The 23,352-nt window shown below is 48.0% G+C and overlaps 1 protein-coding gene across 3 annotated transcripts in view; it reads left to right on the top strand.

The window, feature by feature from the left end:
• Positions 1 to 23,352, top strand: part of LOC138753883 (papilin-like) — a 104,256-nt gene that overhangs the window by 53,970 nt on the left and 26,934 nt on the right. For 2 of the 3 annotated variants that reach the window (XM_069917420.1, XM_069917418.1), the window contains exons 11-16: positions 2,244 to 2,309; positions 6,288 to 6,495; positions 9,456 to 9,632; positions 10,165 to 10,341; positions 10,986 to 11,136; positions 12,131 to 12,217. In XM_069917420.1, coding sequence (XP_069773521.1) covers positions 2,244 to 2,309; positions 6,288 to 6,495; positions 9,456 to 9,632; positions 10,165 to 10,341; positions 10,986 to 11,136; positions 12,131 to 12,217 — 866 coding nt within the window. The remainder of the gene's footprint in view (positions 1 to 2,243; positions 2,310 to 6,287; positions 6,496 to 9,455; positions 9,633 to 10,164; positions 10,342 to 10,985; positions 11,137 to 12,130; positions 12,218 to 23,352) is intronic. The other variant, XM_069917419.1, reaches the window with a different exon arrangement.

Genomic DNA, 23,352 nt, shown 5'->3' with positions numbered 1-23,352 from the left:
GGTAACACAGTTGTGGGGGTCCCAGGGGTAACAGAGTGATGGAGTAATGGGGAAAACACAGTAACAGGGCACACGGGATAATAAAGTGATGGGCTAATGAGGGTAACACAGTGGCGAGGCCCCCGGGGCAATGGAGTGATGGAGTAATGGGGTAACACAGTAGTGGGGGTCCTGGGGATAACAGGGTGACTGGGCTAAGAGGGTAACACAGTGGCGGAGGTCCCAGGGGTAAAGGGGCAATGCAGTGGTGGGGTCCAAGGGGTCACAGAGGAAAAGGGATAACGGAGTGATGGTGGTCCCAGTGGTAACAGAGTGATGGGGCTAATGGGGGTAACACAGTGGCAGGGGTCCTAGGGGTAATGGAGTGATGGGGATCCAGGGGCTAAGGGGGTAACACAGTGGTGGGGGTCCTGGGGGTAAAGGGGGCAATGCAGTGGTGGGGTGTAAGGGGTCACAGAGGAACAGGGGTAATAGAATGGTGGGGGTCCCAGGGTAAATGGTGTAATGGCGCTAATGGGGGGTACACAGTGGCAAGGGTCCCAGGGTTAAAGGGGGTAATGCAGAGGTAGAATCCTAGGGGTAAGAGGAATGGGGGTAATGCAGTGACAGAAGTCCCAGGGAAATGGAGTGATGAGGGTCTGGCATTGATGGTTTGACGGGGGACTGGCGTTGATGGTTTGACGGGGGTCCGGTGTCGGTGGCGTGGCGGGGGTCCGGTGTCGGTGGTGCGGCGGGGGTCCGGTGTCGGTGGCGCGACGGGGGTCCGGTTCTGGTGACGCAACTTGGGGGGTCCAATGTCGGTGGGGATCCGGTGTTAATTGATGTTCGTGGGTGACAGGTGTCCATGTGTGATGGGGTCTGGCGTTGATGTTGTGATGAGCATCCAGTGTTGATGGTCTGTAGGTCCGCGGTTCACTGGGTTCTTGGCATTGATGGGGATCCAGGGTTGATGTGCTCAGAGATTTGTGGGTGAATCTGAACCTCCCCACACCCTCCAACTGCCCTCCCTGGGTCGGTCACCTTGGACAGTGATATCTTCTGACCTGGAGGTGGAGGGCAGGCTGGGGTGATTTATGCTCTGCCGCTCTGGGATGTGCCAAAGCAGTTCCTGCACGGGCACCTCCTGCACACTTCCTACTTCCTCGTCAGCCATCCAGACACACTGTGGCGGATGGTTTCACTGCCCAGCGGTGAGGGATTCCTCAGTGGAGGTTTCTATACACAGGAGCCCTCCTCTTTAACGTCGGGGACCTGGGGTGGAGGGTGTTGTACTGAGCAGTGCCGCATAACTGCTTCCTGAGTCACCGGTTACTTCTGCGGCTGGGAGGAGACAGTGCTTCACCTGTATGTGGAGTGTGTGAGGTTGCAAACCCCTCTTCACCTAGGGGCTGCTGCTCAAATTCTGGCTGCACTTCAGCCCCCACGCTCCTGATCTTCAGTTGCCTGGAGTAGAGGAGGGGGGTTGGGCGTCCCGAAGATCTTGTGGGGTTTCTGTTGGGCCTGGTAAAACTGGCTATTCACGGGTTGAGGCGGTGGGCGGATGAGGGGGCAGAGTGAGCTGACTGCCTGCCCCTCTTTTGGTGTTACTCACGGGCCCGAGGGGATGGTGTCAGAGGGGACAGAGGTCGAGTTCTGGGAATGCTGGGCTCCCTGGCGGATTGCGTGTGGGGCTGATGGTGAAAATTTGATGTGTAATAGAGAGGCTGTGTGAATACTGCCTTTCGCTGCTTTTTGCTGCATGTAAATAATGGCTTTTAGTTGTAGCTCTGTGTGTGTTTTGTCTTGTAATGTGTAGTTTTAAATAAAGTTTGTAAGTTTAATAAAAGGCAAGCTGAGGTGGGGGTGGGGGGCAGGATGGGCATTGGGTGATCCATTCCATGGACTTGCCTCTGAGGGGAGGCCATTCCAGCCTGGAGTCAGGGTGGGAGTGATTGGGAAGCTGGGAGTGATTGGGAAGCTGGGAGTGATTGGGAAGCTGGGAGTGATTGGGAAGCTGGGAGTGATTGGGAAGGTGGGAGTGATTGGGAAGGTGGGAGTGATTGGGAAGGTGGGAGTGATTGGGAAGGTGGGAGTGATTGGGAAGCTGGGAGTGAACTAGATGTCTGGTACCAAGGGATAGGTGGGTTGCTGGGAACTCTGAAGGTGCCACGTGTAAGTGTTCAGTTGTGGGTTGACCTGAAATGTGGATTCCACCCTGATAAAGGTAGAGCACATTTTAAAAGTGAATTTGTTCCATGTGTAAGGATTTCAATCATAAACCCACCCAGTCCCTGGAGTCGGAGCAAGTGCCTGACAACGAAAGTTTCCAGGTAACCATGGCACCCTGTTCCCCAGACTGACTGTCCCTCTGTTCAGGCTGAGGTGGGAGATGCTTTGTGCTTTGTTGTGGAGCAGAACCAGCTTGGTGGTGAATGTGCTGGTGATGGTGGCAGATGCAATGGGTGGTGGCAGTCGAGATTGCCATGGCAAAATCATGGCCCAGTGTTCCATGTGGAAGGGATGCAGAGATCTCTGCTCTTTCCTAGTCTGCAGTCAGCTCCCTGTCCTTCCTCAGCCCACCTGTTCATGCATGAATTTACCCTCGTGGTCCAGGGTCTTTCCGAGACACAGTCTCCCTACTGCTTACCCTTACTGCTGCTGCTCTCCTGCCTCTCTGTAAATCACACAGTGACCCTGCCACCACATCACCAACTCCACAGTACATGTGGGTGTATGTCCATGTGGGTGTTCTTGTCCACTGGCTGGTGCAGATATGAACATGTCTGCATTTTTGTGTGCATGTGTCAGAATCTCTGTGTTTTCATCTGTGCATATTCTTGTGTTAGCTTCTTACTGTGTGCCTGTGTCTCACTGTGTGTGTCTGCCTCACTGTGTGACTGTGTATTAGTTTGTGAACCCAAACCAAGGTAAACCCACACAGGGTGGTGGGACCTGGCAACGTACCTGGTCGGGTACTGAAGGACTAAACAGACCAATTGAGGTATTTACAGACATCTTCAACAGTTCACTGCAGCAGTCCATTGTTCACAGCCACTGCCAAGGTGGCGGCAATAAGAGGCCTCAATGACTCCCGCTCTATGGCACTGACCTCCACCATTATGAAATGCTTTGAGCATCTGGTGATAAAGCACACCTCCCAGAGACACTGGACCCATTTCAATTCACCTAAAGAAGAAACTGTTCCACTGACGATGCTACAGCCTTGTCACTTCACTCCATCCTGACCCACCTGGAGAACAACACCTCATACACCAGGCTACTGTTCATCGACTCCAGTTCAATACGATCACTCCCCAGAGGCTAGTGGAGAAGCTGTCCTCACTGGGATTCAACATCCCTCTCGGTCACTGGATACTATACTTCCTAATGGAAAGACCGCAGCCTGTCCGGGTCAGTAGCAGAACATTGAGCACCGTAACACTGAGCACTGACACACCTCAGGGCTGTGCGCTCAACCCACTCCTGTTCACGCGACTGCCCCACAGCTGCGCCACTAGATCCAGCTCCAACATCGTAATTGTTGGCAGATGACACGACAGTCATTGGTCTCATCACCAACAATGAGAAGAGGTGGAAAATCTTGTGAAATTGTGCGAGTGTAACAACCTGTTTCTCAATGTGGATTAGGCGAAGGAGATGATCATGGACTTTCGAGAGGACTAGCGACAGCCACCTTCCACTGCACAGTAATAACTCGGTAGTGGAGACAGTGGAGAGCACCAAGTTCCTTGGAATTCACTTAAGAAGTAATCTATCCTAGACACAAAACATCTCCTCACTTGGCAGGAAGGCGCAACAGCGATTGCACTTCCTGAGAAGATTAAAGCGGGCAAGGCTACCGGCCACCATCATGTCAACCCTCTATAGGAACTCTAACGAGAGTGTCCTGGCCGGCTGCACCACAGTGCGGTATGGTTGCTGCAGAGAAATGGATCGGAGGTCATCCCACAGACTATATGAGTGGCAGAGAGGATCACTGGAGTCTCCCCCACCCCATTGACCTGATCTACCCAGATTGTATCTGAAGAAGTTGCGTAAAATTATTGAGGAACTCTTCCACCCTGCATGCAGCATCTTCCAGCTGCTCCCATCGGGGAAGAGATCCAGGAGGATCAGAGCCAGTACCACCAGGCTGAGGAACATCTTCTTCCCACGGGCAGTGAGACTGTTGAATAAGCTGCTCATCCGATACTCTACTATCTATTAAGCAATATTTATTTATTTTTATATATTTACACTGCCCTCCAGAATGTTTGGGACAGACACTTTTATCTTTTATTTGCCCCTGTGCTCCACAGTTTGAAATTTATATTCAAACAATTCACATGTAATTACAATGCACATTCCACCTTTTATTCAAGGTTATTTATGTACATTTGAGTTTGACTATGTAGAAATTACAACATTTGTTATAAATATTCCCCTCATTTCAGGGCACTGTAATATTTGGGCTACAGCAATGGGGTATACATTAAAGTCGTCAGGTTTAGTACTTTGTTGCATATCCCTTGCATGCAATCACTATTTGAAGTTTGTGATTCATAGACATCACCAGGTGCTGAGTATCTTTGCTGGTGATGCTCTGCCAGGCCTCGACTGCAGCCATCTTCAGCTCCTGCTTGTTTCGGGGACTGTCCCCTTAAGATTTGTCTTCAGCATATGGAAGGCCTGCTCAGTTGTTCTAAATCAAGTGACTGACTTGGCCATTCAAGGATGTTCCATTCTTTAGCTTTGAAAAACTCCTTTGTTTCTTCAGCAGTATGTTTGGGATCAGGATGAGGTGCTGCCAGTGAGTTTGGAGGCATTTGCTCGAACTTGAGCAGATAAGATGTGGTTGGAGGGTGGTTGTTCCTGGTCCTCCTGATGTCTGTGATTATCTCCTTTGTCTTGTCCACATTATGGTGCCCTGAAATGGAGAAACTATCGTATATTTCGGTGTATGTTATAAAGCACTCAAAAATCTCTCAAAAAATAGGGGTCGACTTACTGGGAGAACGATGTCATCGCTCCTACCCAGGAGAATGAGGTCATCGCTCCTACCCGGGAGAATGAGGTCGTCGCTCCTACCTGGGAGAACAAGGTCGCCGCTCCTGCCCGGGAGAATGAGGTTATTGCTCCTACTCAGGAGGACGAGGTTTTGTTTTACTTTTTTAAAAACTTGCTTAGTTATAGCTTTGTTACTTGTGATTGGGAGTTTTTAAATATTTTGGGTTGTTGCTGGGAGGCCTGGACAACCCGGAAAATGGGGGTCAACATATGCCCAATATACTATAAAACCATTAAAATGAGGCTAAAAAGGGTGGGAGGGTGTCAATCTCTCTGCCAGTAAACTTATACATCAAAATATACGGTGTGTATAAAAAGTAATTTCTACATCGTCAAACCAAAATGTACAAAAATAACCTTTAATAAAATCTGGAATGTTAACTTTAATCACGTGTGAATTGTTTAATTACAAATGTAAAACTGTGGTGCACGGGTGCAAATAAATGAAAAAAAATGTCTGTCCCAAACATTATGGAGGGCAGTGTATATTCTCTATGTATAAGTGATGTATGGTTGTGTGTCTGTGTGTTTTTTGCACTGAGGACTGTAAAACACTGTTTCGTCGGGTTGTATTTGGACAATCAGATTATAATAAACTGGAACTTGGAATGTGTGTCTTTCGCTCTATGTACGTGCATGTACCACAATGTATGTAGTGTGTGTTTTTCTGTATATGTATGAGTGTTTCTGTACAAGTGTATGTGCTTCTGTACGAATGTGTGTGTGGTTGTGTGCATGTGTGAATGAGTGGTGTGTGTTTGTATTTGAGTGTGTGTGTGTGTGCACAGTCAGACTCGACCCCTGGAGAAACATTTCTCTCACCTGTCCCATTATTAAACAGGATCTATTACCATTGGTACAGGGGCAAATTATTGCCCCTGTAATTTCCAAATTAATTTCCAAATTATTGCCAGTGAGTCCCACTGATCCCAGGTGTGTGGCACTCGTGGTGTCACTGCAGCTGTGGCCTGGAGGTCAGTCGACATTATAAGGTTGCCTGTTCCAGTTGTCCACATCACTTCCTCCCAGAGTGATTGTGTGCCATGGAAAGGATTGGTCAGAACTGCTCACCCTTCCCACCATCCGCAGTCCTCATCCACGACTTCACAGCGGATCTTGATGCTACACACGAGCCCTACCTCACCTATCTCCAGTCCACCCCGCCTGTTCCCCCTCCCCAAGGCCTTGTTGTGGGCGTGTCACTGACCCTAGCATTTTCCCCTCTCTGCATCAACGACCAGCTGGAAAACTGGAGTGTGGGGAAAGTGCTCAGTGACGTGTGGAGGAGGGGTACAGACCAGGGTTGTCTACTGCTCCATGTCTGATGGGAGTGGAAGGGAAGTCGTGCTGGAGAACTCAGACTGCTCCGCCCTCAGAGACAGGCCGCCCAGCCGGAAGGTTTGCAACCTGCTACAATGTGCGTCCTGGACTGCTGGCCATTGGTCTCAGGTAAGAGAGAAACTTGGAAGTCTGCAGACACTGTGAATGTAGTAAAACATACAGAAATGTTGGAGGGACTCAGCCAGTATTTTCACCTTCCAAAAATATCGACTGCTCTGGCTTTCGTTACCTCCCCATCCCATCAATCCCTCCCCCAGCTCTGTCTCTCCCTTTTCCCTGTCTCCTTTTGCACAGATGTGATCAAATCTTACCTCATCCCTTATTGTATCCAATTGACACCTTTTGTTGGTCTGGATTTCACCCCCAGCTGGCTCTGTCTGAATTCTGAGACTTGCTGCAAATTTAATGCTTGTGCCTTATTCTGCAAAAGGCTCAGGCCCGAAACGTCAGCAATGTATATCTTTGCTTTTTATGGGCGTGGAAAAGACTGGCTGAGTTCCTGCAGCATTTTGGTGTGTTTTTACTGGTCTCAAGAAGGCTCAGCCCCTCACTCTTGCCTGTCCCTCCTCCAGAAAGGCCTCAGACTTTGCCTCTTGGCTGACCTCGCTTCATATTCTGGCCCCGCCTCCCACCATGGCCCTGCCCCTTGGATGGCCCAGCCTCCCATTCTGGCCCTGCCCCTTGGCTGGCCCCGCCTTCTGCTCTGGTCGTACCTTCTGCTCTGGTCCCTCCTCCCGCTCTGGTCCCGCCTCCCGCTCTGGTCCCGCCTCCCACTCTGGCCCAACCTCCCGCTCTGGCCCAACCTCCCGCTCTGGCCCAACCTCCCGCTCTGGCCCAACCTCCCGCTCTGGCCCAACCTCCCACTCTGGCCCAACCTCCCGCTCTGGCCCAATCTCCCGCTCTGGCCCAACCTCCCGTTCTGGCCCAGCCACTTGGCTGTCCCCGCCACTTGGCTATCCCCACTTCCCACGCTGGTTCCAACTCCAGCTCCTATCTGCCTCCCACTCTGGCCCCACTTCCTGCTCTGGCCCTATGTCGAGTCCAGGAGCCGCCTACCACCTACCCATCTCTCACTGAAGAGGATACCTAAAAAGGGAAGGTTTGGATTTCTCTGGTGCCTGGAATGCCTTGTGACCATCCTGTTGTCACACAGCACAGAACAGACCTTTCGGACCAACTCATCTCTGCTGACCAAGTTGCCATTGTGGGCTGCTCCCATTTGCCTGCATTTTGTCCAGATCCTTCTAAACTTTCCTGTACATAAATCAGTCCAAACATCTTTTGAATGTTATCACTTTGCCCCTTCTATAGTCCCTCTGGGGGGCCCCTTGTTCCAAATGTGGACCACCTTCTGAGTGAGAGAAATGTCCCCTCAGCTCCCTCTTCAATCTTTCCCTTTGGGGCAGCATGGCTGGCACAACACCTTTATGGCACCAACAATCGGGACTGGGGTTCTTGCTGTGTCTGTGTGAGTTTTCTCTGGGGGCTCTGGTTTCCTCCCACCCTTCAAAACATACTGGGGGTGTAGGTTAATGCAGTGTAAATTGGGTGGCATGGACTGAAATGGCCTGTTACCATGCTGTATATCTAAACTTTTTTTTTAAATAAAAATCTATCCTTAAATCCATGATCTCTGGTTCCAGAATCATACAACATCAAGTAAAACCCTATGAAACAATGTTCTCCAGTCCTCGGTGGCAAAACACACAGGCCCACAACCAGACACAACACACATACAGACAAACAATACATATGCAAGACAAGTATTCAGATTTCAGGTCACCACAGAGTTCCTTTTTGTTTCTCTTACTTCAAGTGGAACATTAGGCAGTCAGTCCTCTCCTCTTGCATGAATCTCAATGGCTTTGAATAGGCTGAACTAAGAACTCACAAGCTTGCCAGCTTGTCCTGTTCCGGTCCCAGCTGCTGCTGCTGACTGACACACTGTAGAAGTGATCTCTCTCTCTCATCGGTTGCCTTTGTGTAAACAATAATCCATTAATGAAGTCACTTGGGCACTCTCCAAAGCTTTTGCAAAGGCTCTGAGGCCCCGACTTGTCTAGCATTAGCAGAACCAGTATTTTAAATAAGATCTGTTTTAAAGTGTTTGTATGTGATCTACACTAAAAACCCTGCCCAAATTTATCTCCCTAAAACATATCTATATTCCATCAAACCCCCGTGTTCTGTATACTTCCATTAGGTGACTCCTCTTTCTCCTGTGCTCCAGGAAGCAAAGACCAATCTGTCCTGATAACTCAACCCTCTGGTCCCAGAAACATCTTGTTCAAGCAGACATGAGGGTGAGCAGTGATTGGGAGGGGAGGGGGTGGTGGGTAGGGCAGTGTTTCTCAGGGTGGGGTCAACTCTCCAACCTGATGGGTCTACTGAGCCATGGAAGGACAGTGGGGCATTGAAGAGAGCAGCGGCCAGTCCCCTTCAGCTCTTGGTTGGGTTGTCCACAGGGGAGCCAGTCACAGGGATAATGGGTTCAGGTCTGGATGTGGTTTGAGCCATTTTACCCAACAGCAACTGAGAGATTCAAATTTAGACAGACAGCACCATAACAGGCCCTTTCAACTCATGAGCCTGTGGTGCCCAATTAACCTACAATCCCTGGTACGTTTCGAATGGTGGGAGGAAACCCATGCAGACATGGGGAGAGCATACCAACTCCTTACAGACACTGCGGAATTCAAAGCCTGTTCCAATCGTTGGCGCTGTAACAGCATTGCATTGACTGCTAAGCCAACCGTGCTGCCCCCCAGTCTGTCTGCACGGCTGAAATGTCACATTCTTGACAACAGCTGATTATTTATTTGCTCTGAACACATTGTGGTCATTCACTGTACACAAGTGTAGTTGGTTCATCTGTACGGCTGAAGCATTAAGGTGCATTTGTACATTTCAATGGATTCTATATCAATAAGCTTCCTCTCCCCTCCCCACCGCTGGCTCCCAGCTGCAACCCACATCCCCAGTTGTAGTCTATTTGTTTAGATGCGTCGAGGGTCTGGAGCAACATCTGGTGTTGGTTGTGTTAGTCCCCTGCCTCTCCTCTGTTGCAGTGCTCGGTGACGTGTGGGCAGGGTGTGCAGACCCGGACTCTCACCTGCGTGTCGCCCGCCAGTGGCCAGCTCCCACACTTCATGTGCTCGTCTCAAACAAAGCCTGTCAACACCAAAGCCTGTGTTCTGGAGAGCTGCTGGGACACCGTCTCCTGGTACCTCGGGGCTTGGAGCCCGGTGAGTGCTGGAACTGGGACTATGCTGGGCCCCAGACAACTCATCTGTTGATGAGGCCTCCAATTCCACTCCACAATTTCCACGCTCTCTCTCATTGCAACCCTTCTACCTTCCCCCTCTTCTCCCCCCCTGTTCTCCCACAATTCTCCCTCCTGTTCTCCCCATCTCTTCACTCCCCCTCCCTTCCCCCCCCCTTCCCCCTTAACCCCTCTTCCCCTTCCCTCTTCCCCCTCCTCTCCTCACCCTCTCCCCCTCACTTTCTCCCCCATCCACCACCCTCCTGTCCCACACCCACCCTCTCGGATCCTCACCTTCACTCCCCCCTCCCCCCCACACCCACCCTCGCCTCCACCCTGCCGCACCACTTACCCTTCAGCTGTATTGAGCCTGGGGTCTAGGTGGCCTATGGCAAAGAGTGCTTCAGGGGAGGGGTTGGCTGGGGTATGTGATAAGGAGGGGGAGTGCATTGGGTGAGGGATCAGGGGAGAAGGATTTCCCCTGCAGCTGCTGAGAGCCTGGGGTCTTGTTGCAGTGCTCGGTGACCTGTGGAGAGGGTGTCCGTGCTCGGCCCGTCTCCTGCATGTCTGCGGTGGGTGGTCAGCTGCAGGACCTCGCCTGCTCATCGCAGCCAAAACCATTGTCCGTCCAGACCTGCGTCCAGCCCAGCTGTGCACATCCCTTCTCCTGGCACGTTGGAGCCTGGGGCCTGGTGAGAACAGAATCCTGCTGAAGGGTGGGTGACATCTGGGTGAGCTAGGGTGTGAGCTGGGTGTCCTGAAGTGTGTTTTGAGGGAGATGGGTGCCCTGAAGTGTGTGTTGAGGGAGATGGGTGCCCTGGGGTGTGTGTTGAGGGGGCTGGGTGACCAGGGGTATGTGTTGAGGGTGCTGGGTGACCAGGGGTGTGTGTCGAGGGTGCTGGGTGCCATGGGGTGTGTGTAGAGGGAACTGGGTGTATGTTGAGGGAGTTGGGTGTTCTGGGGTGTGTGTTAATGGGGTCGGGTGCCCTGGGATATGTGCTGGGTGCTCTGGGATGTATGTTGACAGGTTTGGGTGCCCTGGTGTGTGTGTTGAGAGTGGTGGGTGGACTGGAGTTTATGCTGGGTTTCTGGGTGCCCTGGGGTGTGTGCTGGTGGCTTTGGGAGTCCTGGAGTGTACATTGAGGGAGTTGGGTGTCCTGTGATGTGTGTTGAGGGAGTTGAGGAGCCTTGGGGTGTGTGTTGAGGGTGTTGGGTGCCCTGAGGAGTGTATTGAGAGTGCAGGGGTGGGGGGGCTCATCTCCCCTCCATCACGGTCCCGTCCTGGGGCTCGTCTCCTCACCATCACAGACCCGTCCTGGGGCTCATCTCCCCGCAGTGCTCCAGGAGCTGTGAGACAGGCCAAAGGAGGCGGCAGGTGATCTGTTACAACCAGGACCGCAGTCACCAGGACCCCAGCAAGTGTGACTCCCGCACATCCCCGCTGCACATCGAGGTCTGCAACACCCAGCCGTGCATGCTGCCGCAAGGTGAGGTCCCACCCTCCCATTTCCCCTCCTCCCCATCACCTCCACACTCCTCCCACCCTCATGTTACCCATCCCCCTTCCCCATCACCCTCCCTGTCAACCTCCAACATTCCCGGACCCCCTGATCACTGAGAGGCAGCTCTGCTACAAACAGTATCTGCAAGGGTAATACCCTCCCTTCCTGGACCCCTGATTGTGTGGACAGACAGGGGGGAGGTGCAGCTCTGCTACAAACAGTACCCAGAGGGGTATACACATATTCCTAGACCCCCTGATCATTAGGAGCGGGCGGCTCTACTGCAAGTATTGATCTATTGCAATGTTACAGCCCAACTTCAGTGGAGTGCACACCTTACCCGTCACCCTTCCAAGCAATGTCCACAGTTGCAACCTGGCATGGAGCGGTAACCATGGCTATCACTACAAGGGTCGGAGGGGGAGAGGGAGAGAAATATGCTCTGTGCTGGTGCTAAATAGAGTGTTAATCTGTGTGTCTAGCCAATGGTGTCACTAAGTGATTTGAATTAGCCAATGGCAAGATGTGCACTAATTAGTGACTGGAGCCCCAACCTTGACTGACAGGTGATGTAATTAGTGGCTGAAACCTAACTTTGATTGACAGGTGATGTGACTTCTGAGTAAGTTCCAGACTGGGGTGGAGGGGGAGGATAAGAGGGCAATACACACATTCCAGACAGGAGGGGGGCCACATTTCCTCCACACATAACCCCTGTGCGCCCCTACCCTCCCTATTACACCAACATTTACCCCCACCCTGTTCTTCCCCACCTTCCCATCTCCCCCACCCTCCCCATCATACTTGCATTCCCCCCAACCGTCTACTCCCTGTTCCTCCCCACCCTTACATCTCTACCCCCACCCTCTCCATCACCCCCACCTTCCTTGTCTTCTCCCCATCCCCCAACCTCAACCTATCCTCCCCCCTTACTAAGGTGGGAGAGTTCATGAGCCGTGAACTGTTGTCGCCACTGCAGACGTACCCAGTTTTCCGGATCCCACTGGCTTTGATCCCAGTCAGGAGGTGATGACCATTCCCCGCACCGGATCCCTCCTACCCCCCGGTAGGTTGTGTGGGCATGGGTGGTATGGGAGGGGCAGTGGCAGGGGGAGGGAGTAGGGGAGGATTTGGGAGGATGGGATGGGGTTGATGTGGGAGGGGAGAAGGAGAGTGTGTGGGGAGGAGAGAGGGTGTGTGGGGAGGAGAGAGGGTGTGTGGGGAGGAGAGAGGGTGTGTGCTCAGTAAAAAAGGGGGAAGGTCCCTGAATAACAGGGCTGGGGAGGACATGCTGGGAAGGATGTGCAGGGGGCAGTGTTCAGACCTACAGGATAAGGTGTTAATTGGATAAGGATGGGAGGCTGGAGAGAGGAAAGGTGAGAATTGATTGGGGGTGTTTTTTGCTCTGTGAGAAAGACATTTTTTTTTACATAGAACTTGCATGATTATTTTTCCATTCTGAAGTGTCTCCCGACCTTCCAGGAGTGGTCGTTCACACAGGAACGACCAAACCTCCAAATATCCAAGTTTAGACTGAATCCCTGACATGCGGTATTTAAGGAGGCTGGACACCCTATTCATTAGCCCATTGTTCACGGATCACCTGCAGTCCAGTTTAGATAGCAGGGCTCAAGGAAATAAAATGTCTGAACAGAAATGAGTCCTTATTCCTGTTCCGATCTTTTTACACAGACTGCGTTCCAGGAAATAGAGGGTGTAAAAAAAAACATGAGGGAAAAGTAAAGAGAGAGAGAGACCGAGTGCAAGGAAAGGAGATATTCGAGGGGAGATTTGATAGAAGTATTTAAAATTATGAAGGGTTAGACAGAGTAAATGTAGATAGTTTTTTTTCACTGAAAGTAGGCAAGATACAAACCAGAGGACCTGGGTTCAGAGTGAAAGGGGAAAGTTTAGGGGGAACTTCTTCACACAGACAGTGATGAAAGAACTGCCACTTGTAGTAAATGCAGGCTCAATTTTAACATTTAAGAAGAATTTGGACAGGTACATGGATGGGAGAGCTATGGACCGGTCAGTGGAACAAGGCAACAAAAAAAGGTTCAGCACGGACTAGAAGGCTGAAGGGGCCCGTTTCCGTGCTGTCGTGTTCTATGGTTCTATAAGGAAAGATGTGGGTAGGTTGATGGAAACTGGAAGTCGGTGTTAATGCCATCCGGTTGGAGAGCCCAGACAGAAGATGAGACACTCTTCCCCCAATTTGCGGATCCCCTCCAACTGGATGGCATGAAGATCAACTTCTCCTTTTTTTGATAGTTCCTCCCCATCTTTCCCTTTTTCTCCTCTTACCTCTGTCTCTCTACCCTCAGCCTTCTTTCCCCCAGGTCTCTGCTGTCATAGAGCCAAAAAAACTCTTCTCCCCCAATCAATTCTCACCTTTCCTCTCTTTTCACCTCCCATCCATGTCCAATTAACACCTTTTGTCTGTTGGTCTGGACCCCTCCCCCTGCCCATTCTTCCCTTCTCGCTGACCTTTTAATGGCTGTGTTTTATTCATACCGTGAAGGAGGGCTCAGGTCTGAAACATTGGTTAATGAATCTTTACCTCCAACGGACACTGCGGGGCCAGCTGAGTTCCTCCAGGAGTTCTGTGTTTTTACTACAATCACACTTTCAGATGTCACTCCTAGTGAGGCCTCACCAGTGACTCATTAAACCTCAACATCACATCCTTGCTCTTGCATTCATATCTGGAGGAATAGGATGCCACGATTGCATTTGCCTTCTTCACTGTCGACTCAACCTGTAGGGTTAACCAATGGCGACTCCCAATTTTGCAGCTCCGAATTTTCTCCCAATCCAATTCATATTCTCCGCCCTTTTATTCCTTCTACCGAAGTGGAGGACCATACACTTTCCAACATTGTATTTAATTTGCCGCTCCTTTTCCCCTTCTCACAATCTATCTACGCCTTTCTGCAGCCTCTCCATTTTCTCCTCACTACCTGCCCCTCCGCTTATCTTTGTATCATCTGCAAACCTAGCTACACAGCCATTTATTCCATGATCTATATTATTAACATGCATCGTAAAAATAAGTGGCCCCAACACTGGTAACCGGTAGACAATCTTTATTCCCGCTCTCTGCTTCCTGCCCATTACCAATGCTCTACCCATGCTTGTATCTTCCTGTCATTCCATGGGCACCCATTTTGTGAAGCAACCTCATGTGCGGACCCTTGTCAAAGGCCTTTTGTAAGTCCGACTGTACAACATCTCCTGCATGTCCTTTGTTCCGCCTTTTGGTGGTTTCCTCAAAAAAATTGCAGTAGGTCGATCAGGCAAGACTTTTCCTCAAGGAAATCATGCTTGCTTTAGCCTATCTTGTCATGCACCTTCAGGTACTCCGTAATCTCATCCTCGACTCCAACAACTTCCCAACCACTGATGTGAGGGTAATATTTCCTTTCTGCTGCCTCCGTCCCTTTTTAAATGGCTGAGTAAGCTTTGCAATTTTCCACTCCTCCAGAACCATGCCAGAATCTGTTGATTCTTGGAAGATCATTACTAAGGCCTCCACAATCCCTTAGGTTACTCCTTTCAGAACCCAAGGGTGCATTTCATCTGGTCTGGGAGACTTATCGAACCTTAAACGTTTCAGCTTCTCAACCACCTTCTCTCTGGTGATCGTGACTGCACTCACCTCTCTTTTTCCTGACATCAGTTTACTGCTAATGTCTTCCACACTGAAGGCTGATGCATAATACTCATTCAGTTCCTCTGCCATCTCCTTATCTCCCATTATTAATTCTCCAGCGCCATTTTCTATCCGTCCTCCGTCTACTCTTGCTCCTTTTTTTACTTAAAAAACTTTTTAGTATAATTTTTGATATTATTTTCTATAAAAGAAAATGAACTCCTTTCAAAGTATCTTTCCTTCCTAATTAAATACAATGTTCAGTGCAAAGACAGTAATTGAATAGGGAGTGCAGGTGGGAGTAATTAAAGGAAACTGGTTTGGATTGGACAGTGCTAGTGGTCACAATGGGTAGTGTATTAAAGAAAAGGAAAGGTTTTTGGAAGCGGCCCAAGCGAGTGAGTGGGAGCACAGGTTGAGGACGAGTCACTGTACATTAAGGTCAGATAGTCTTTATTACTACTTCATTGGGGTAAAGGATGAGTGTTAGGGCTGTGTGTTGTTGGGAGTGCCAAATGTGGGAGGTCCTGGAGTCTTCCAGACTCCCAGATGTCCATATCTGCACGAGGTGTGTCGAGCTGCAGATTCTTAGGGACCGTGTAAGGGAACTAGGGCTGCAGCTCGATGACCTCAGGCTGGTTAGGGAAACAGAAGAAGTCATAGATGGGAGTTACAGCCAGGTGGTCACGCCAGAGCCACGGGAGGAGGAAAGGTGGGTAACAGTTAGGAGAGGGACAGAAAAATGTAAGGTGCCAGAGAGGAGCCCTATGACTGTAACCTTCAGCAATAAGTACGCCTTTTGAGTACTGTTGAGGAGGACATCAAAGTTGGGGGGAGCAGCAGTGGCTGTGCCTCTGGCACGGGGTCAGTCCCTGTAGCTCAGAAAGGAAGAGGAGGGCAATAATGGTAGGGGACTCCATAGTTAAGAGGACAGATAGGGGATTCTGTGGATGTAGCAAGGAGAACCGGATGCTGGTTTGCCTCCCTGGTGCCAGGGTCCGGGATGTTGCTGCTCGTGTCCCGGATATCCTAAAGTGGGAGGGACAGGAGCCAGAGGTCATGGTACATGTAGGTACCAATGACATAGCGAGGAATAGAGAAGAGGTCCTAAAAAGTGAGTACAGGCAGTTAGGTAGGGAGTTAAAAAGAAGGACCGCAAAGGGGGTAATCTCTGGATCACTCCCTGTGCCACGTGACAGTGAGAATAGAAATAGAATGAAGTGGAGGATTAACACATGGCTGAAGCGGTGGAGTAAGGGGCAGGGTTTCAAGTTTCTGGATCACTGGGACCTTTTTTGGGGAAGATGTGACCTGTACAGTAAGGACGGGTTACACTTAAATCCCAGGGGGACCAGAATCCTGGCAGGGGTATTTGCTAGGGCTACTCAGGATCCTTTAAACTAGAATGGTTGGGGGGGAGGGAGCAAAATAGTACAGAGCAGTAAGGAGAAGGTTAGAATGCAAACAAAGAAAGTTTGTAGTAAGTATTTGAATATGGATGGGCAGATGATAGAGAAAGGAAATGCTCTGGAAGAAGATGAAGGGCAATTGGCAGGAAAAGGAAATAATGTTGTTATTAAAGATGAGGGAAAACAGGGATTAAGAATTGGGAAATCTCTGAAATTCATATATTTTAATGCCAGGATTATTGTAAAAAAGGTGGATGAGCTGAAGGTGTGGATTGATACTTGGAAGTATGATGTGTACCATGAGACATGGTTGCAGGAGGGATGTGATTGGCAGCTGAATATCCCTGGGTTTCGTTGCTTTAAGTGTGATAGAGTCGGAGGGGCAAGAGGAGGTGGTGTTGCATTGCTTGTCAGGGAGAATATTACAGCGGTGCTTAGGCAGGATAGATTAGAGGGCTCGTCTGTGGAGGCTATTTGGGTGGAACTGAGGAGTGGTAAAGGAGAGGTTACACTTGTAGGGGTGTATTATAGACCACCCGGAGGGGACCGAGACCTAGAGGAGCAAATCTGTAGGGAGATAGTGGATATTTATGATAAGCACAGGGTTGTAATTATGGGAGATTTTAATTTTACACATATAGATTGGGAAACACATTCTGTGAAAGGGCTGGATGGGTTAGAGTTTGTGAAATGTGTGCAAGATAGTTTTTTACAATATGTAGAGGTGTCGACCAGAGAAGGAGCAGTGTTAGATCTACTGTTGGCAAATGGGATGGGTCAAGTGACGGAGGTTAGTGTTGGCGAGCACTTCAGGTCCAGTGATCATAATGCCATCAGCTTCAATGTCATTATGGAAAGAGATAAGTCAGGGCCAAGGGTTGAGGTTTTTGATTGGGGAAAAGCTAGATTTAAGGAGATGCGAAAGGACTTACAGGGTGTGCATTGGGACAATTTGTTTTATAGGCAGGATGTAGTAGAGAGATGGAAGTATTTTAAAGATCAGATTTTGAAAGTGCAAAAGCTTTATGTTCCTGTTAGGTTAAAAGGAGGGGAAAAAGGTTGGAGAGAGCTGTGGTTTTCAAGGAATATTGGAAACTTGGTTCGAAGAAAAAGGGAGGCGTACATTAGGTATAAGAAGCATGGAATTAAGGAGATGTTTGAAAAATACATTGAATGTAAGAGGAATCTTAAGAGAGGAATTAGGAAAGCTAAAAGAAGGTACGAGGAGACTATAGCAAGCAGGGTGAAAATTAATCCAAAAGGGTTCTACAAATATGTTAATGGTAAAAGGAAAGCGAGAGACAAAATTGATCCCTTAGAGAATCAGAGCGGAAAACTGTGTGTGGAGCCTAGAGAAATGGGGGAGATATTGAACAGTTTCTTTTCTTTGGTATTCACCAAGGAGAAGGATATTGGGATATGTGAGATAAAAAAAGCAAATTGGGTAAATATGGAGAACATAGTGATTACGAAAGATGTAGTGTTAGGGCTTTTGAGGAATATAAAGGCGGATAAGTCTCCGGGACCAGATGGGATCTTCCCCAGGACACTGAGAGAAGTAAAGGAGGAAATAGCAGAGGCTCTGACGGTAATTTTCCAAATGTCATTAGAGTTGGGGATAGTGCGCATGTGGTTCCGTTATTTAAAAAGGGTTCAAGGAGGAAGCCTGGCAATTATCGGCCTGTAAGTTTGACGTCTGTGGTAGGTAAATTAATGGAGAAAGTTCTTAGAGATAGTACTTATAAATATTTGGATAGACAGGGTCTGATCAGGAGCACTCAACATGGATTTGTGGGCGGAAGGTCCTGTTTGACCAATCTGATTGAATTTTTTGAAGAGGTGACTAGGAATATGGATGAGGGTAGTGCGGTGGATGTTGTCTATATGGACTTCAGTAAGGCCTTCGATAAGGTACCACATGGAAGGTTAGTTAGGAAGGTGCAGTCTTTAGGTATAAATTTTGAGATAGTCAAATGGATTGAACATTGGCTGAAGGGGAGAGGCCAGAGAGCGGTAGTGGATAATTTTCTGTCAGGTTGGAGGCCGGTGACCAGTGGTGTACCTCAGGGATCTGTATTGGGCCCATTGTTGTTCGTTATATACATTAATGATCTAGATGATGAGGTGGTGAATTGGATTAGTAAATATGCAGACGATACTAAGATAGGTGGAATAGTGGATAATGAAGAAGGTTTTCAAGGATTGCAGAGGGATTTGGGCTGCTTAGAAAAGTGGGCTGAAAAATGGCAGATGGAATTTAATGCTGATAAGTGTGAGGTGCTTCATTTTGGTAAGAAGAATCAGAACAGGACATACGTAATAAATGGGAGAGCATTGATGAATACAGAAGAGCAGAAAGATTTAGGAGTAACGGTACATCGTTCCCTGAAGGTAGAAACTCAAGTGAATAGGGTGGTGAAGAAGGCTTTTAGTATGCTGGCCTTTATCAATCATTGCACGGAACATAGGAGTTGGGAAGTGATGTTGAGATTGTATAAGGCGTTGGTGCGGCCTAATTTAGAGTTCTATGTGCAGTTCTGGTCGCCTAATTATAGGAAGGATATAAACAGAGTGGAGAGAGTGCAGAGAAGATTTACCAGAATGTTACCTAGGTTTAAGCATCTAGAGTACAGGGAGAGATTGGGCAGATTAGGTCTTTATTCTTTTGAGCGTAGAAGGTTGAGAGGGGATTTGATAGAGGTATTTAAGATTATGAAAGGGATAGACAGAGTGGATGTGGATAGACTATTTCCGTTAAGAGTAGGAGAGATTGAAACAAGAGGACATGAGTTGAGAGTTAAGGGACAGAGGTTTAGAGGTAACATGAGGGGGAACTTCTTTACTCAGAGAGTGGTAGCGGTGTGGAATGAGCTTCCGGGAGAAATAGTGGCGGCAGAGTCAATTTTATTATTTAAGAAAAAGTTAGACAGGTATATGGATGAGAAGAAGGTGGAGGGTTATGGTCATTGTGCAGGTAGGTGGGACTAGAGAGGAGTGTTTGGTTCGGTGTAGACTAGAAGGGCCTAATGGCCTGTTTCCATGCTGTAATTGTTATATATGTTATATATATGTTATGATCTTCTTAGTTCCCTTCTGTACAATTTTAAAACTTTCCCAGTCCTTCGTCTTCCCACTAATTTTTGCTTTCTTGTTTGCCCTCTCTTTTGCCTTTATTTTGATTTCTCTTGTCAGCCACAGTTGAGTTATTTTTCTATTCAAGCATTTCAACTTTATTGGAATATATCTGTCCTGCACCTTCCTTATTTCTCCAGTCATCACTGCTCTGCCATCCTCCCTGCTCGTGTGCCTTTCCAGTCTGCCAGTTCCCCTCTCATACCTCTGTAGTCTCCTTTATTCCACTGATATAGTCAGGGGTGCTGTGCTGCAGGAGCTCACCGGAGCACCGCTCAGGCATCTCACCGGGTTGCTTCAGGACCACTATGGAAGCATTCCAGCACATAGTGGCTCTAAAGGTTAAAACCTTGTGTTTTTGATTTGTAGTTAATTTTGTGCCTATCCCTGTAGGAAAAAGCATTGTTTGTAATGTTAACCATAGTGACTATGACATCATATGTCATAGTATCTGAGCAGACCGAGAGCTTGCACCTCATTCTTCAACGAACCATGGAGGGGACGTGAGCTCGAGGTACTTTGAATCAAAATATAGACAACATTTTTCAAGTTCTAGTATTTCACAATTTCAAAATATGTCATCTTAATTTGTCTTAATTTTGTCTATTTATTCTTATGTTTGTTTAAAATTGATTATCGTTATATCATTATTCAAATGCTTTGTTTGCTCATCATGAAAATCTCAATGCGAAGTTATGCAAAATGCTTATCTGTTTTATCAAGGAATTAAAGCTGCAACTACAAAGTTTGGTTTATTGGATTAATAAGATAGCAATTTGGAATATCATCCCCATGTTTCCTCGGGATGACATGTTTTGAAATTGGGAGATACTAGAATTTGGAAAGTGTCGTCTCTCGCAGCAGCATCCCCATGCCCCTGGGTTGTTGGCCCCCCTCCTCCCGCTACGTTCTTTAGCCTTGACAAACCTGATTCTTTCATGAGTGGTTATTCTACTTCGTACTCCTACAGGTCGCAGTAAATTACACAGCGCCAAGTACAAAATAGGAGCCACCCCAGGTCTTGCGAGCCCTTCTTGTTGCTGTTTTGATGAGCTATGACACCTAAAGATTTACCACTGCACCCCTGGGTATACTGACACCTTGATTTTAGTTTCACCCTCTCAAACTACAGGGCAAATTCTGTCATGATCGCTGCCTCCTCCTTGGACATGCATGTCAAATTCTACCCCATCTATCCCTCTTGCAGTAAGGAGGAGTAAGTCAATATTAGGCAAGTTGAAGTCTCTTATAACAATAACTCTGTTATTTCTGCAGCATTCCAAAATCTGCCAACTTATCTGCTCCTCAGTATCCTGAAGGCTATTTGGGGGTCTATCGAGTGATTACTCTCTTCCTATTTCTGACTTCCACCCACAGCATCTCTTTTTTGAAGGCCATGGTTTCCTGAGTTCTATGGCTTCCTCTCATCCTTAACACAAAACTCTATGCTTTACTTTAACAGCAGAGCTAGGCTATTCAGCCCATCGAGTCTGCCCCACCATTCAATCATGAGCTGATCTATTTTCCCAGTTAGCCCCAATGCCTGGCCTTCTCCCCATAACCTTTGAGGCAAATCAAGAACCTATTAATCTCTGCCCGAAATACCCCCAATGAACTCTCCTCCACAACAGCCTGCAGCAACAAATTCCACAAATTTACCACCCTCTAGCTGAAGAAATTCCTCCGCACTTCTGATCTAAATGGACAACTTTCAATCCAGAAGTTCTCCCCTCTTGTCCTGGACTCTCCCACCATGGGAGGTGACCTTTTTACATTGAATGCTACAGCACAGAAAACAGGCCATTTGACCCTTCTAGTCTGTGCCAACCATCACTTCGTTAGTCCCACTGACCTGTCCCCACTCCATATCCCTCCCGCATTCCACACTCTCACCACTTTCCCCTAATCTTCCCCCTAAACCTTTCCCCTTTCATCTTAAAACTATGACCTCTCATATCTATCTCCCCCAATCTAAGTGGAAAAAGTCCACGCGTCCACTCTTTCTATATCTCTCATAATCTTATAAGCCCTCTATCAAATCTCCCCTCATTTTTCTTTGTTCCAAGGAATAAAGTCCTAACCTGTTTAATCTTTCCCTGTAACTCAACTCCTGAAGACCCGGCAACATCCTAGTAAATCTTCTCTGCACTCTTTCAATCTTATTGAAATTCTTCCAGTAGTTTGGCAACCAGAACAGCACACAATTTTCCAAATTTGACCTCACCAATGTCGTATACAACTTCAACATAACATCCCAACTCCTATACTCAATACTTTGATTTATAAGGCTAAGATACCAAAAGTTTTCTTTACATTCCTGTCTACCTGTGACACCACCTTCTTTGCTCCTCCACACTCCTCAGTGCCCTGCCATTTACTGTGTATGTCCCACCTTGGTTTGCCCTTCCAAAATGCATCACCTCATTCTTGTCTGCATTAAACTCTATCTGCCATTTTTTGGCCCATCCTCCCCATTGGTCCAGACCCCTCTGCAAGTTTTGAAAATCTACTTTGCTGTCCACAACACCTCCCATCTTTGTGTCATCAGCAAACTTGCTGATCCATTTAACCACATTATCATCCAGATCATTGATGTAGACAACAAACAACAATGGTCCCTATACAGATACCTGAGGCACACCACTAGTCACAGGGCTCCAGTCTGAGAAGCAGCCATCCACTACCACTCTGTTTCCTCCCACACAGCCAACTTTGAATCCAGTTTACAACTTCTACATCCACACTCTGTTCATGTCTTTCAACATTGGAAATGTTTCGATGAGATCCCCCCTCATTCTCCTAAATTCCACTGAGTACAGGCCAAGAGCCGTCAAAAAGATCCTCATGATTAAATGTTCATTCCCAAAATCATCTTTGTGAACCTCCTCTGAACCTGCTCCAATATCAGCACATCCTTTCTTGAACGAGGAGCCCAAAACTGCTCACAATACTACAAATGAGGTCTAACCAGTGCCTAATAAAGCCTCAACATCACATCCCTGCTCTTGCTTCTCTTGAAATGACGCCAGCATTGCATTTTTCTTCTTCACCACCAGCTCAACATGCAAGTTTATCTTCAGGTTGGCCTGTACAAAGACCCCCAGGTCCATTTACATCTGGGTATTTTCAATTTTATCCCCTTTTAGAAAATAGTCTGCCCATTTATTTCTTCTAACAAAGCAAATGACCCTACACTTTCTGATATTATATTTCATTTGCCACTTCTCTGCCCGTTCTCCTAATCTATGTCCTTCTGGAGCTTCCCTGTTCCTATACACTACCTTCTCCTCCACATACCTTCATATCATCTTTAAACTTGGCCACAAAGCCATTCATTCAACACTCCACATCATTAATATACAGCATAAAAAGAAGCAGCCCCAACACCATCTCCTGTGGAACACCACTCGTAAATGGGAGCCAATCAGAATAGAATCCCTGTATTCCAATTTTCTGTTTCCTGCCAATTAGCCAATGCTCTACCTATGCTAGTATGCTTCCTGTTGCATCTTGGACTCGTACCTTGTTCAGTAGCCTCATGTGCGGCACCTTGTCAAATTCCTTCTGAAAATCCAAATACACATCATCCACTGCATCTCCCTTATCCAGCCTGCTTGTCACTTCAAAGAATTTCAAAAGGTTTGTCAAGCAAGATTCTCCCGTAAGGAAACCATGCTGGTCTTGGCCTATCTTGTCATGTGCCTCCAAGTACTCCATAATCTCATCCTGGACAATCGACCCCACCACTGATGTCAGGCTAACCTGTCTATAACTCCCTTCTTGCTGCCTCCTTCCCTTCTTGAATAATGGGGAGACACTTGCGAATTTCCAGTCCTCTGGGACCATGCCAGAATCTACTGATTAATGAAAGCTCATTACCAATGCCTCCACAATCCCTACCGCTACCTTATTCAGGACCCAAGGGTGCAATCCATTTGGTCTGGGAGATTTATCCATCCTTAGCCAATTCAGCTTTCTGAGCACCTTCTCGCTTGAAATAGTAAC

This window comes from Narcine bancroftii, chromosome 2 (assembly GCF_036971445.1).
Source record: "Narcine bancroftii isolate sNarBan1 chromosome 2, sNarBan1.hap1, whole genome shotgun sequence".
Classification (NCBI taxonomy): Eukaryota; Metazoa; Chordata; class Chondrichthyes; order Torpediniformes; family Narcinidae; genus Narcine; species Narcine bancroftii.
The sequence above is the reverse complement of the archived record's forward strand: the minus strand, read 5'-3'. Positions and strand labels throughout refer to the sequence as shown.